This window comes from Columba livia, chromosome 16, assembly GCF_036013475.1.
Source record: "Columba livia isolate bColLiv1 breed racing homer chromosome 16, bColLiv1.pat.W.v2, whole genome shotgun sequence".
Classification (NCBI taxonomy): domain Eukaryota; kingdom Metazoa; phylum Chordata; class Aves; order Columbiformes; family Columbidae; genus Columba; species Columba livia.
Window position 1 is genome coordinate 8,162,145 of NC_088617.1, and position 14,845 is coordinate 8,176,989.

General features: G+C 44.9%; 1 protein-coding gene across 2 annotated transcripts in view; it reads right to left on the reverse strand.

Annotated features, from left to right (window-relative positions):
* The window catches only part of SLCO4A1 (solute carrier organic anion transporter family member 4A1), a 47,501-nt gene that overhangs the window by 14,402 nt on the left and 18,254 nt on the right, over positions 1 to 14,845 (reverse strand). Inside the window, exons 6-12 of one of the 2 annotated variants that reach the window (XM_065032381.1) lie at positions 12,172 to 12,326; positions 11,315 to 11,510; positions 10,553 to 10,718; positions 9,801 to 9,973; positions 9,378 to 9,442; positions 8,691 to 8,839; positions 5,487 to 7,884 (exon numbers count right to left, since the gene is read on the reverse strand). In XM_065032381.1, coding sequence (XP_064888453.1) covers positions 7,735 to 7,884; positions 8,691 to 8,839; positions 9,378 to 9,442; positions 9,801 to 9,973; positions 10,553 to 10,718; positions 11,315 to 11,510; positions 12,172 to 12,326 — 1,054 coding nt within the window. In that variant the 3' untranslated portion in view covers positions 5,487 to 7,734. Of the gene's footprint in view, positions 1 to 5,486; positions 7,885 to 8,690; positions 8,840 to 9,377; positions 9,443 to 9,800; positions 9,974 to 10,552; positions 10,719 to 11,314; positions 11,511 to 12,171; positions 12,327 to 14,845 lie in introns of those variants that run through there. The other variant, XM_065032380.1, reaches the window with a different exon arrangement.

Below are 14,845 nucleotides of genomic sequence, written 5' to 3' on the forward strand. Positions count from 1 at the left end.
AACATCACTTTGGGAATGATAATCCAGAAGAATAAAAAACAAAGATTAAACTTTCATAACATGAAACTGTTTCCTGGCACTGGGCAGCATTTGCAATGGAATCTTTCTTTAATCTGTTGAGCTTTTGGTTTCTCTGTCCTGCAAAATGGAAAGGGAAGACAACACCCAGGAAGGCGAGTGTTGAAGAGGAAATGTGCAAAATGTAAGGAAAAAAAACCAAAACAAAACAAATGCCAAACTAAAGTAGCAGCAGCCTGGGAAGTGGATTCATCAAGCAGTTTATCTGTGAGTCAGATCACAATATACTCTGTCTGGGTGCCTTTCCCACTGCTTCCCCCGAGAGACCATGAATGCAAAACTAATTCTGTAAATAGAGTTATTTGCAAATGCATCTTAGAAGTAACTTCTTTTTCCCCTCAAAGAAACAGAAACAAAATTCAACAATGATTATGTAGGAAGTGAGCTTAAAACTCAATCGGCTGCATTTTTTTTGTAATATTTTTAACATGCATTCCTGAAGAATAAACCCATTTCTCACAACCCGAGGAAGGGCTGGCTGCGAGGAGATGCTGAAGCACACACAGGCTGTGCTGTTTGTTTGTCACTGTTCCGGTGTGACCCAGATTCACAGGGGATTTGTCACTGCTCCAGGGGACAAGACCAAACACCACCAGGGAAGGCAATGCCTCGTCCACGATTATGGGGGTTTTCATATCACTGGCCTCACTCTGGGCTTTCATTTGCCCTCAGATGGGCCATGTGTAACTTGTGGACTATTTTCTGCTGCTGGGGAATGCAGGGCCAGGTAAATACAGCTACAGTCTGCTGGATAACATGGCAAAATGGTCAGAAAAAGCACCCTCTCAAGCTGCCCACCTGCAAGTTTAGCCCCATCTAATATTAAACTTATGTATAGGTGAGAATATCCATGCAGAATGGAAAAACTTTATGATAGTTATGGGATAGGAAAAAGAAAAATATCTTGCTCCCTTTTGCTGCTAATGAGACAAAATATAACAAACCCTCACTTTCCAAGACATTCTGCTTATTCTTTACTTAGTGCTTTTCTCCTGTCATGTCCCCCCGTTCCCCTCATCACTAACAGTCCCACAAAAACGCTTAGTATTTTACAAAGAAATGAGATGTGCCTTCTAGATAACGCAACATATTTGCAACTTCAGGCACAGAGGCATTCACAGCTACAAAGCTCCGCTAATGAGAGCAACCTCTTGCTTAGTGGGAATGTTAATCAATTAGACACGCAGAGCATTAATGATGTTTCTTTTGACTAATTAGATTAGCAAAACATGGTTATTGCCACTTCTCTTCTTTTTCCCTTCCAGCTCTCCAGCTCATGCCTCCCAAGGAGCATCACCCATCTGGCTCTGGGATGCTACAGAGGGAGAGATTTCCCCAGACACCGCTGAGATGAGCAGAAGACTATTGTGGGATTGATGTGGGAAAATTTCTAGTTGTCCCTTCAGCTTTTCAATTTTTGAGGCTGAAGGCAGAGGTTTAGCAGCTCGTCAATCTGCTCTGGGCTGCAGGAGGGACCCCCCGAGCCCCAGCACCCCCAGAGCCGGAGCACGTGGTTCAGGTGAATCTCAAGGGGGACCAGATGTTCCCCTGCTTCTTGAGCATTCACGGGGAATGCAAAACCCAACTGGGCATTCCCATGAGCCATCCCATGCTGAGCTACCAAGATCTTCATGATAATGGTAATAACAGGGCTATGAAAAAATGAGATGAGGCTTATCTGGAAGAGAAGAGCATCATTTGATTCAGAGCTAGACAAGAAGCAGATAAGATGCAAGAAATGCTCACAAGTCCAGAAAAAATACTGACAAGGTGTGTGATCCCTGAAAAACACTGATAAGGTGTCCCAGTTCTTCATCAGTTTTCTTCCTGGTTGTCTGATTCACGCAGATGCAGGTGACACACTGCTTAATGCTCAGCTCCCCAGTGCAGAGAAAAAATGAAAGAAATATGCCTCAGTGGTTAATAAGAGAATATCCTTAGCATAGATCGAAATGAAGTGTTAAAAGGATTGCACTAAACTAAATCATCACTCCAGTTTGCTCATTGGGAATTATGGATTATTATGCAAAAAAAAAAAAAAAAAAAAGAAAAAGCTTTAACATATTGTCAAAGAACGATTAACCACACATCAGAAAATCCAGAATGAATTTCTTTAGCAACTTGGGCCATTTCTCAGGAGAAGCGACTCTTCGGCACAGGACGCAGCAAGTCTTTAAAAGCCAGTTAGATGGTAATTCCCACCTCTGTTGAGGAGTAAAGCTTTACCTGAGATTTCATCGTCTTTCAAAGCATTGCTCCACTTGAAAGAGATTTTGCATCTTTAAACCAGACTGCAAGAATAGTAAGAGATCAGATTTTTTCATATTAGTTTGAACCAGGACACATTCACGTCTAGAGCTACAGTTTCTATAGTTACTAGTGCATTAGTGTTTCACTGAACTACTGCAGTATTAATTTTATAGCGGCTCTGCTTCCCCCTTACTAGAAGGGTGGGTCTGTAATGAGAGTTTTTGCAGGACTTATCCCACTGTATAAACTTCTAGGAGGTTTCTCAGGACCCGGCATTAACTGACAGAACATTGGCAATGCAGCAAGCAAGATGTAATATAACTGAAATTTTTCATTTAACATGAAATTTAGTCTTCTGTGTGTCTCTAGGAAATTGGATGGAGGGTCCTCAGCCAGAGAAGAAATACAGCACCTTATTCAAAGGAGCAGAATAGTCTCCTTTTCATCTTCTAAAATTGCTTTGTGCAGGTCAACATGAAAACTTGAGGGAAGACAAGAAAATTTTGGCATTTGTTCTGTTCCAGAGGGAATTATTTTGACCACAGAAAATGCCAGCACATTCTTCCCCCTTGAAGTGTTGGATAGAAATCCCGTGCCATTCCTCCAGCAGACCCACAGCTGCCCCATGCATCTGCCACAACCATGTTTGCTGGACTGGGTCTGCCCAGGTTGGTAAAACACACACATTTCCTTTACTATGCTACTCTTCTTTATTGCTACTTGGTTTTAAAGCAAGCCAGAGAAATTATTAATTATGAGCCTGATCCAGAGCCCACCAGGCTCAATAAAAGGTTTTCTACTGAGTTCAGCTGGACCGGAGCACCCTGGGGTTATTGCTGTGCTCCAAAACAAGCATTCTGTGCAACCGCAGGAAAACACAGGTAGGCTTCGCTGTACAACGAAAACAAACATGGATCTCCTGTGGGGATGTAAAGATTTCATCCTCCTGTAATTCAATTATTTTTTTCAGTTCTGTTCCTCATACTGTGTCACTTAGTTGACTGCGGTCAATTCAATTTCTGTCTGAAGCAAGAGGAAAGTCAGATCAGAGAGGTCTAACACTGTATGGGCAGAATAACACTGCTTGGTCTTGGCTAGCCAAGGGAAAATCTTGCTATGGGGAGAAGCAGCAAAGAAATAATCTGTGAACCCCTCTTTGTGTTGCCCAAATTGCTCTGGTGTTGCATGTACCCCCCTGTCAGCTTGTGGCAAGGCAGAGATTTCTTCCCTCCTCTCCTATCAGCCTTTACACCCTTTTTTGCAACCCATATTTTCCAAAAAGCCCAGCAGCTCCACTGCCCAAAGTTTTACCAGTCACAAGGATGGAGCTGCACAGCACCAGTCTCTGACCTGGGTCATGCTCTGGGGCTGGGAGGTTGGTACCCCCTTAGTCCTTCAGCCCCCAAACCCTCCTCAGTTTTGGTTTCCAGCTTAGAGACAACACAACAATGATGTTGCACGAAGGTAAAGGGGGAACAGTACAGGTTAACCTCCAAAGAGAGGTAAATAACCTTTTAGAGTTAATCTTTTTAGGGTCTGGATGATGGAGCCATGCACCACAGAGAAGGGACGGTGCTGTTTGAGGAGGTGGATTTATCTTCACCTCACGCAGAGCCAGGCTCAGGCTAACAGTGATCGCAACTATGGTATTGGGGGAAGAAGAAAATCAAGAAGGAAAAATATAAAGCAAGAAATTGTTTTTCAATTGACAGCTCAGAGCTCTCCATCCCTGCTTGGGAAAGCTTCAAATAAGAATTTACAAGCTTTCGTAAAAATAATACAGCTGGTCTGTTTGGACCCTCACCTGCTGCATCACTTTCTGATTACAAATAATATCTATTTTTCCCGGAAGAGATCTGTTTCTAGATGCTAAAAGCTTACGTTGGATCGATCTGGATCTTATAAAATATATCTGCAGTTTTGCTGGTTCAAATCTGGAATCCAGTGCCCTGCTCTGCCTTTCTCCTTCCCATAAAGCAACAAGAATGCATCAACCAGCACAGCGATGCTGGGCCAAGCCCTGTCCTGCTGTCTCCGTTGCCATCTAGTGGCGCCGGGGCCACGGTCCCCACACAAAACCCGAGCGACCCACAGCGATGGGCTGAGGTCAGGAAAAGGCTCTTGACGCCCTGAAAGAAAAGAAAAAGAAGGGGTTTCTTTCTTTTGATGAAATCAAAACATGGTTGGTTGGTTTTGTTTATATATATATATATATATATATATATATTTCCTTCCTGAGTTATATTACCCTAACTGTAAAAAGTGAATTATGAGTATTTGCTCCTGTTCTTGCCTATAGCAAGGCCAAGGGGGCAAGAGAAGCCAAGGGGAGACATTGAGGCTCTTGTGCACACCCAGGTGTAGAAGAGGCCACAGCAGCAGGAGCAGGGGAGGAAGCTCAGCAAAACCATCTGTGTATCACATTCAAAGCTTTTATTTGCTGTCATTTTAAAACCTCCAGGAAGCTTCCAAACAAGCTCCGCACTAGAGAAAAACAGCTCATTGACTGCCTGGGTTTTTGTCTACAACAAATAATGTTCAGTTCTTCCTGCTTGGACTCCCTTCTGGATGCCCATTTGTTTTTCTTCCCTGTGGCTTCTCCTCAATATCAACCAGCATTTGTTTGTGTTCTTTAACAACGTGAGTCACCCCTTAAGCAAACCATAGGAGACACAGGACTTTAACCTTGTTTGCATAGTGTAGGTCTGGGGGAAACTGAGGCTGTTAAGGGTTGGTCTGCAAACGAAGGAGGGCAGCGAAGGTATTACCATCCCTCTTTAATTCTTCTTCCCCACCAACAAAAAATCTCATTTTGCCTCTAAAATCAATTATCCTCAGTCTCAGAAGGAGAAGGTAAGTCAGTAGGAGACATTGACCCACAGGGTCTCAATGTCACCTGCTGTCCCACCAGTCCGACGATGCTGCTTGCAGCTCCCGCATCCACGAGGGGCTTTGTTATCACCACGATTTAAGCACAAACCTAAATCCAAACACTCCTCCTTGGAGGTACCACCATGACCTGTGGTGAAGCCTGGATCCCCATGGGGTGGCCCCGACCCCATTCGCAGGTGGCACGGGCTGCCCTGGCAGCACAGATCCAGCCACCCTGTCGAGAAGAGCAGCTGGGACAGGGTGACAAAACACACACACAAGTAACCTGTGAAATACTGGTTATATTTCTGTGTTTTTGTAGCAATATAATACTTCATATGAGACTGGGAAACATACTTTCAGATATTTTAAGTTACCTGTACAGCTGCATAACCTGTTTACAGAAAAGGAATGCTTTGTTGCTGCTTAGTTAAATCCACGACTTATCAGTCCCACAGCAGCATAATAAATGCCCAGAATCCCACCAGCTTTTCTTTTGCTCTGGAAATGACACACTCAGATAAAGCTCATTTTATAAACGCTAAAATTGCATTGCAATATCCATCTACACACCTCTTAAGAAAAACTTCTACCTTTCATAAGTACACCGTACACAAAGTATGTCCCCAAAATACATTCATGCATTTTCCCCATCCAAGATCCCTGCTTGTACCCAGGGTGTCTGTGTTCTGGGAAGGGCAATCGCTGTCCTGGAGACCAGCTCGTGTCTGCAGGTGGCTCCAAACCCAGCGGGAGGTTGTGGTGAAGCCTTTGGTGTCTGGGTGATGTTGGGGTTAACTCCTGCATCAGTGTGTCTAATCCTGCCTCCCTGGAAAAATGGGACTCTCCTGCATGCTGTGCCCCAAAGCTGCACCAGTTGCCCATGTTCAAGCAGCCAAAGCCACCCTCCATCTCACCCTGAGCACTTCTAGTTTTTCCAGTGGTTACTGGAGATGATCAAGAAGATAAAAGCTGAGAATTGCAGGCTTTGGAAACGGGAAGGTCACTTCCTTTGGGCTGTGCTGGAATGGGATCTGTGTGTGGAAGAAGCTGCTTTCTTGACCATCAACCTGAAGATGGACCACGCTCCCAGCACCACAATCCCTGTCTCCAATGGGAACAGCTTCACCTCTGCTCTGATAGTTGGTCTTTTGTTAATGAAGGAGACAAATGCTCATCCTGTGTCTGCTTAAGAAAGCAAAAATACACAAAATATACAAAACCATCTACACAGTAATTCTAAGGAGCAGCTGGCACAATAGAAGCGCCACTTTTGCAGCTCAGTAATGTGGGTCCCATCCCTAGGAAGGTGGTTTATAACTATACAGTGTAGACTCCAGGGGCCACAGCCCCCTGGAGCTGTACCTGATCTTGTGGCTGTGCAAATACAGGCAGACTAAGCACCAGCCGTACCTGATTTGGTGTGAGAGGGAAGCCAGACATACACCCACCCAAATTCCACTTCTCACGCTCAGAAATGTCCCGGTCAATATTGCAAGTGCACATTCAAAGGTCGTTTTGGGAACACTGCCCTCTGTATTTGCAAGCAGGCCAGTTCCAAGTCAGCATCTCCTTTCCACAGGGCAGCCTGTCCTTAGGGTAAGCTAGCCCTTAAGCTAGCGGTCCAGAGACAAATTAAATTCATTCAGACTTGCCCATCTACCCAACTTCAATGTCTTTACAGAGCAACCGAAGAGAAGCGTTGCATAGATCTGTATCTCATGTCTTCCCACCCCCAACAAACAGCCAGAAGTTCAAGTTTTGCACAGTGCATTACAAAAGGCGTCACCTTTAAATAACGCAAGAAAAAAAAAATGAAGTGTCACCACGATGTAAACCCTGCGATGGAATGAGGCAGTGAACGTACAATGCTCGGCAGCTCTCGCGGATGGCTGCCTGTAGTGTATCGATGAATTTGCCAGACAAATCTCCTCACAAACCCATCTCCCAGTGCATAGGAATGTGAATTTGCATAACTAGACAACCTGCTCCTGAACAAAAGGAGCGATGCCGTGTGTCGCAGGAAGAAGGAGGACACTGCCGGGGCTGTCTGCTTTGCATATGGTAGTTTAAGAGCCAGTCGTCCCCACTGCAATGCAATCCACAGGACAGCAGGGCTCTTCCCAGGCTTAGGAAGTCTCAACAGGAATTTTGCTACAGTTGGCTTCACAACTGAGATATTAGGGCCCAGATCTTCTGGTGGTTTACAACCCACATGTTCCATTGGAGTTACCGGTGCTTATTTCCATGAGTGGAGAATGCGGTCCTTGGTCCTTGCTTGTCACAGACAAAGAACAAAGCTACGGCAGCCCTTTCTTTAAATAAAATTAAATAATTGCATATGGCATCAGCACACAATTTTAAATGTGCTTCTGCTGTTAAGAAAATAGCAAGCACACCAGTGGTTAATTAAATTATTTCTCTTGAAGCAAAAAAAGTTATAATATTACTATTAATTTAAAACCCCCTAGGGACTGCATAACATCTTCTCATCATATTTTTGAGACTGAGAAAGTCAATTCAACATGTGCAGTGCTATATATGCTCTTCAGCCGACAGTGAAGGTTTGTGTTCCTGGAGGTCACAGTTGCCATTTTCAGATGCACCCGAGCTGCCCGGAGCTGATTCTGTTGGTGGGGGTTTGTAGAGTAAACAGGCGACTATAAAGAAGGTTGTCCCAAGTACCTGCAGCCATGAAGACATCCTGTTACTCTCTACTCCCCCCAAAACCAGGTGCCCAGCCCTCACTTGGGATGAGATTTGCTGACCAAGCTTTGGGGAGGGGATGATGCTGAAGGCCAGCCTGGGCAGCAGAACCAGCACACAGAGCCAGAGCGGGCAAAAATCTGAATTTAGCCTATAGCAATGGGAAAGTGAGAATTTGGAAAGGTGTTCAGTCTCACATGGACACCTGGAGCACAGAGCTCTGTGGATCGACATCGCCTGAGGCATTTGCTGGAAGGCTTTTGAAAGCCTCTTTGTCACAGCAACTGCTAAAATCTACTGTCCAGTGCAAGCAGTTGTTTGGGAGCATTAAAATGATGGTTTTCAGCTAATAAACAAGAAATACACAGCTAAGCTCTCTTATTCTCTAGCAGTGATCCAGGAAGGGTTATTTACAGCCTGCCCATAATGCCATCCCTCATCCTCAATAACACGCTGCAGTTACATATTTTACTCTATTTCTAGCAAAAAATCACTTTTGTAACTGTAGAGAGAAAAGGAGACATTTCATATGGTGCAACAGAAGCTGTGAGCCTAGAAAGTAATAGGAATTTAAGAGAATGATGGTGTCTGGAGCACCATTACCTGGCAAGAAGCAAATGGAGCTTTTGCCGTCCCTGAGAACATTTATCGTGCGAAGGTCTAATGGGTTGTAGGGGGGGCAGATCAGGACAACCCAATTTTGTAAAATTCCCTCCCAGAGCAAAACGCTGTCCCCTAAAGACCTGTCCCGTTTATCAGAGGGTGAAGTTCACAGGCAGCATCACCTTGTAGACCAGTCCAGCGATGAGGGTGTATCGACTCATGGCTGAGTTCTGGTAAACGTAGCAAGAACCTTGCTCGCCACACTGGTCCTGCCAGAGCAGGCAGGATTTATCAATCATGGACCCAAAGGCAATGGGGCCAGGGATGCCTCCTGCAGGAAGAGAGAGTGGACCTTCAGTTTGGGCAGCCCCCATGCACTGGCTTTGCAAGATGTAAGGTGTTTGCAGAAAAGCATCAGGCTCTTCTGCTGCTACTGTGATAAGCAAACTCATCCCACAACATCTACAGCTGTACCCAGAGCCACAAGGTACCCAAAATACACTGAATTTCAAGATCTGAGAGTTCAGTGGGTCTTTCAATCATCCTGACCTACAAGTCAAGAGACAAGCACAGGAGCCTTCGATGCCCCTACCCCTTTTTTCTTAAAATAAGGACATGTTTCCTGGACTTTGCTCTTCAATGCCAGCTGCGAACGTTACAGAATCCTTCATTCAGTTTGCAAACCATATGCAAATGGAATTAGTTTTTTCTGAATGACAACAAACAAGAAAAAACATCCTCCTTTCAACAGCATGTGTCTTACCCCCTCCTTTTCCAACCAAACCTGTTTTATTCTTAGGTAACAGCTTGGCACATGTTCCACAAAGCCAACAGACCATACCCATGCCCAAATTCACTGTGTTCCATACCTAGTGTTCGGACTACAATCCACTGGATCCCAAGCGCAAATGACCTTTGCCTGTCGGAGACACACCTGGGGAACAAAAGGGGATTGTTTAAAAACGCTACCAGGCTGCATGGCACCTCTCCGCCCCACAATGACATGTGCTTGGGTCCACCGTACTTTGGACCTCCAGCCCCTCTGGAGATCAAGGTTGACCCCAGTGCAGTGTCTCCCCACCACTGCTGCAAACTGGGACACACACATGGGTGCCCAATGACAATGCTAAAACTTGCTTTCTCAGCTAGACAGAGCAGGGAATCAGTCCCGATGTCTCCAGGCTGTGAGTAACAAGGTGGTTCCCATCACACTGTCCCTATGGCTTGAACCAGAAGGACAAGGAGGTGGATTCTTGCAGTGCTGGTGGAGGATAAAGCGACCCTGTGCTTACCGCAGAGTGGCGGTCAGAGCAGGAATGCTGCTCAGGAAGGTGAAGAGGATCACCACGAACATGAAGAAGAGGAGCAGGGGCCTTCTGGCACATGAGGAGGTGCATTTCCCTGCCTCTGCATCGCCGGGGCTGGACAGGAGGTTTTTCTCAATGCAGCTGCACTCCTGATAGACCTGGAAAGGAAAGGCTGGTGGGTGCTTTGCCAAGGAGAGTGTGGTGACAGTCAAAGTTTTAAAAAGAAAGATATTCAAGGAGGGCAGAAACCAGCCAGTTTTTGTCCTGGAGCAGAGTGAAGCAGAAGTCAAGCTGCGTTGTTGACACACCTCTGTTTCAGAACAGGTTATTAAACGAGAGAAATTAACTTTGTCAGGCAGCCCTTGAATGCTAAATGTCATAATTACCCTTCTTAAGCCTTTGTCTATCTCTACAAGCAACATGCTGGAAGGATGAGGAGTTGCATCGTGTGCAGTGAACACCCAAAATAAGCACTGTGACAGTGATTAGGTGCCTACCAAGCCCTTTATCTGTTTGGGTGATTTACCACAGATTTCAACACAGTTTGACCCAAAGTGAGACAAAACCAGCTGGACACATTGAGAGGCAAAGCAGGGTATCATCCCTGGGAGCATCCCTCCTGCACCAAGATTTTACACTGCAGCAAAGTTCAAACCTGTGGACACTTTTGCAGAGCCAGCCAAATCATTCCAAAGATGTGTCACCATCTCGTTAATATAAAGTGCTGTCAGACATACCTTCTTGCCATTCCTGAGGTTTTTGGACACTCTTTTGCAGCCGGCATGGCAGGGAGAGTAATACATAATGTCATCACTGCCGCAGACAGGGCTGTAGGTCTCCTGTAGGCAGTGACAGTCGGTGTTGCAGGTGGCTGTCAGGTTGAGGTGGCCACCAGGCAAAGCACTAAGGAAAACATGGGAGTGGTCAGTGGAGAGACACTGAACAAAATTTTCCAGAAGGAAATGGGTAGAGCAAGAGGATGAGCAGGGGGGACAGCAGGACATGTGGTGGATCCCCAAGTAGCATAAAGCCAGATGTGGGAAGTGTTTAATCTCACCCAATTTTAACCATGAACAGGAATCGTACCCTGGAGCTGTCTCTTTGCAACAGCTACCAAACGAGTTTAAGTGACCAGTTCATAGGAAGACACCTCCACTTGGAGAGGAGATTCCCACTTTCAGTCCAATTTATCCCACTGGATAGAGATGGGGGATCCTGTGGAGGCAACTGAAGAGTGGAGCATCTCACACTCAGGCAGTGCTCATATCCTCTCCCTTCATAATGGGGGAGCCTCTTCCACAAACTCCAACTAGATGCAAAAATTAGGACATTTATATTCTGAGTCTCAGCCTCAGTATCTGTCTGTAAGACTGACTGCATATCATCTTCCATCCCCAACACATTCACACATGACTACCACCAGCACCGTGTATTTGGAGTTATCCCTCTATTCTGACCAGGGCCATGCAGCACAAGACATATGGGATGATTGTTATTACCTTCCCTCGTACATCTGAGTTACTCCTGCCATCGGCATGTTAGGGCAGTGAATAAAAAAAATGAATATAGCCAGCAGACTTGACACTGTGCAAAGTAAACATAATTTGATGATTCCTGAACAGCGGAGTTTAAATTTATTCACGAGGAATCCTCCCAGGAATGTGCCTCCCCCTCCAGCTGGCACAACTAGATAACCTGAAAAAAAAAAGGAAAAATAAAACATAAGCAAGTTTAGAAATGTCAGCAAGGAGTTTTCGTGTCTGAATACATTCACTGCAGCATGTCTGCATGAGAATAATCCCTTGGTTGCCATGTGGACTTTGCTACAGGAGGTGGTGCTCTGTAACACCTTGGGTAACATGGCATGAGCCTGGTCAGGAAGCTTTTCCTATCCAGAGATCTTAAAACAGACTCTTTAATGAGCACATCATGAGTATTGATGCCTGTTGGACACCACTTCTTCAGTCTATAATATGGGAATTAAATGAGAATCTTCCCAGTTTGGGGATGCTGACGAAATACATCCCCCACTCCAGACATCCCTCATTAGAAGAGACGTTTAGTTAATGTTTCCTGGTAATGCACTAAAAGGAATAGACCACAATTATTTTGCCTTCCTCTAGAGGGTAACAGATGGCTACAGAAGTGACACGTTTCTTCTTGATGTCAGCAGACACAGCTCTGAAAACGCACTTGGTGCAGATGTGCTGATACGAAATGATCCCAATAGCTGAAAACAATAACCACTCTGTAAATGAACTGCAAAGCTTTTTCGTCTCCTTTCTAAATGAGCTACAGTGCTCTTGTATTTGTAGGCAAAATGGGAAAACATTGCAAAAAAACCCGGTTTCCTTACCAAAAAAGGTAGCGGCTTCAGAGGCACTTAAACTAAACTGAGACTCCAGGAACTTGGGTCCGAACGTGGACATCCCAGCAATGAGGGTGGCTTCGGTCGCTCCCGCTAAGCAGAGGAAGATGAAGGTGGGGTTCTTCAGAAGCAACAGGACTGATCTGGGAAGGACAAATACACTGGAATTGAACCACTGTGGCATATTTTGATTGTAGGTCTGTCCTTTATCTTCAAGTCAGAAGGACCACATGTTAGATGAGGCAGCATCCCATCATGCTGCATCTCTTTGAAAGAAAAAAAGCAAAAGGAGGTAATTGGGGTTTGAAAGAGCAGTGAGCTCCAACACTTGGTCTTATTGAGCCTTGCCAGCCTGCACAGCCTCCACAAATCTGGTGCTTTGTGGAGATGGTCTCCATTGCAGGAGGGGATCAACAAGTTTGCCCTCAAACTTTCCTCTAATATATAATGTCTCACATATGCCAGCTTGATCTGGCTCTTGCTCCTACTGGGAATTGTTCTAGCTTCATTCCTAAATGGCACGATACTGAAAGGACTCTACTTCTCACCAAATCTCAATGATTTCAAGGTTTTATTAGTCCCTGATGGCAGCTATCTTGGGAATTCTGTCTCAACCAAGATCAGGGAACAATGTTGTGTTACATCCTCAAGCACACACATGCTACTCATGGGCACCATGTCCTCGTGAGAATAACAATCTCTGATAACTGTGGATGTTTTGCAGCTCAGGGGAAATACCAAGCAAGCCTTTCTATATGGATGAAACACCTCCAAGACACCTTATATCTCACTGGAAAACATAAAGCAATCTTTCTCTCTCAATTTAAGCAGTTTTACTTTAAGCTTGATGTACAAGTTGAGCAAATACATTTTGTTTTCAACCCACCGGGATTTAGTAGAGAGCCATAGATATGCCTGAAAAATTGCCATGTGTCATTTATATGCAGAAAGATGATCCAGCAACAATTCCATCTCTGAGACACAGAAACACCCTCAGGCACATGGAATGGTCTCAATTATCTTTCGCTATCTCGGATATTGGACTAAGAGCGTTGACACTGCTTTGCAGGGAGTGTTTTGTAACAAGCCTGAAATTCTGCTGCCTGAGTTTCCCCAAGCCTGGCCTGACCCAGTCCCACCGATCATCCCATTGCTGAGACAGGCACAAACCCATCATCCCACAGCGATGGCAGCGACAAGGATGCCATGAGATGCTTGCTGAAATGAAAGGCACAGACACTTACCACCTACTGCTTTGAAATCAGAGAAAAACTACTGTATTAAATGGAGTGAGAGATGTGCTGAGGCTTAGCACCAGATTTACACAATTTTACCCACAGGAAGCGGAGAATTTCATTATACCAAAACAAAGAAGCTGAAAGAGAGAAATACCACGGATTCTTACACCTTGATTACAGTGGGCTTTATATGAACCATTGTCTAGCTGTTAGGATTAGTTTAATTTACTAAACTATTTTCCAGGAATGATCTTTTTGACTGTGCTTTATTTGGAAGCACAAAACCTAATACCTTAGTGAGAAAACACTTGTCGATCTTGTGGCTGATGGAGAAAATGTACAGTGCCTTCAACTATTTACAGTTCAAGAGAAAAGAGAGGAGTTATCCCCTGGCACCAGTGTGGTTTTGTGCCTGTTGGCCAAAGGCAACAGGTTAGACTTGCAGGTAGGAAAATGTAGAGGAACTCTTTTCAGTGCTAAGAATAAGAACTTACTCATGTAATTTAATATCTGTTTGTAGACAGAAGATGTACTTGTGAGGAGCTACAGCATATAAAACCTTACCAAAGTCAACAGGGACCTCTTCACTGCTATCAGTAGGGCTTCAAACACACCAAAAAGCCACTTAACTCTTGAACAGTCTTGGCTGCCCTCAGTTCTTGCAGCCAAAGGGATTTTCAGGAGGCTCAGCACTGCCAAGAGAAGAATCCCACCATCTATAAAAGCCTGACCCTGCAAGTCTTTACTGATATGGACACACACAGGTGCTGTGTCCTCACGTAGTCATCCTGCCACAGAGTCCAGCCACAAGCTAATGAGTCAATAACAATAGACAGATATTTGTGCAATCCTAGAGCGTGTGAACGGGCACTTTTCCAGCACATAAAAATGACACGTACTGTCAACACCACCAAGGGAACAGGGGGCAGCACGTATGTCCTGCAGGAATGTAAACCAGCCTCCCTTTGTATAAAGTAGTAAAGCCACGGGACAAACTGAAGCCCCATCCTGCCAACTAATCCAAGAGGGATGAGTGAATTATTGCCCGTGGCTTCTCATATAAAAGATCAGGGCCTGACAGACCAGTGAGAGATCCCCACAAACTCTGTCCTGTAGCTCACTAGGACAAAACCTCCTCTCCTGGAACAGCTCTACATGTCTTCTGTTTGAATCCCTCTGCACTGACAGCAGGAGTTATTTCATGAGACCAATCATATGGAACAAGAGAATGGAAAATGCTATTTTATCAGGCTTTTTCAACCCAAGAATTAAGACAGAAGTCTCTTCATGGCAGAGGATTAAGCTGTACTGGCCACATTCCTGTAAGCTCCTGATCTTAGGCAGCACCGTGAATACAGCAACTCATTAAGCTCACTTAGAAAGGACCTGACAGCACACACTAGTATTTTATTTCATCAGTATTT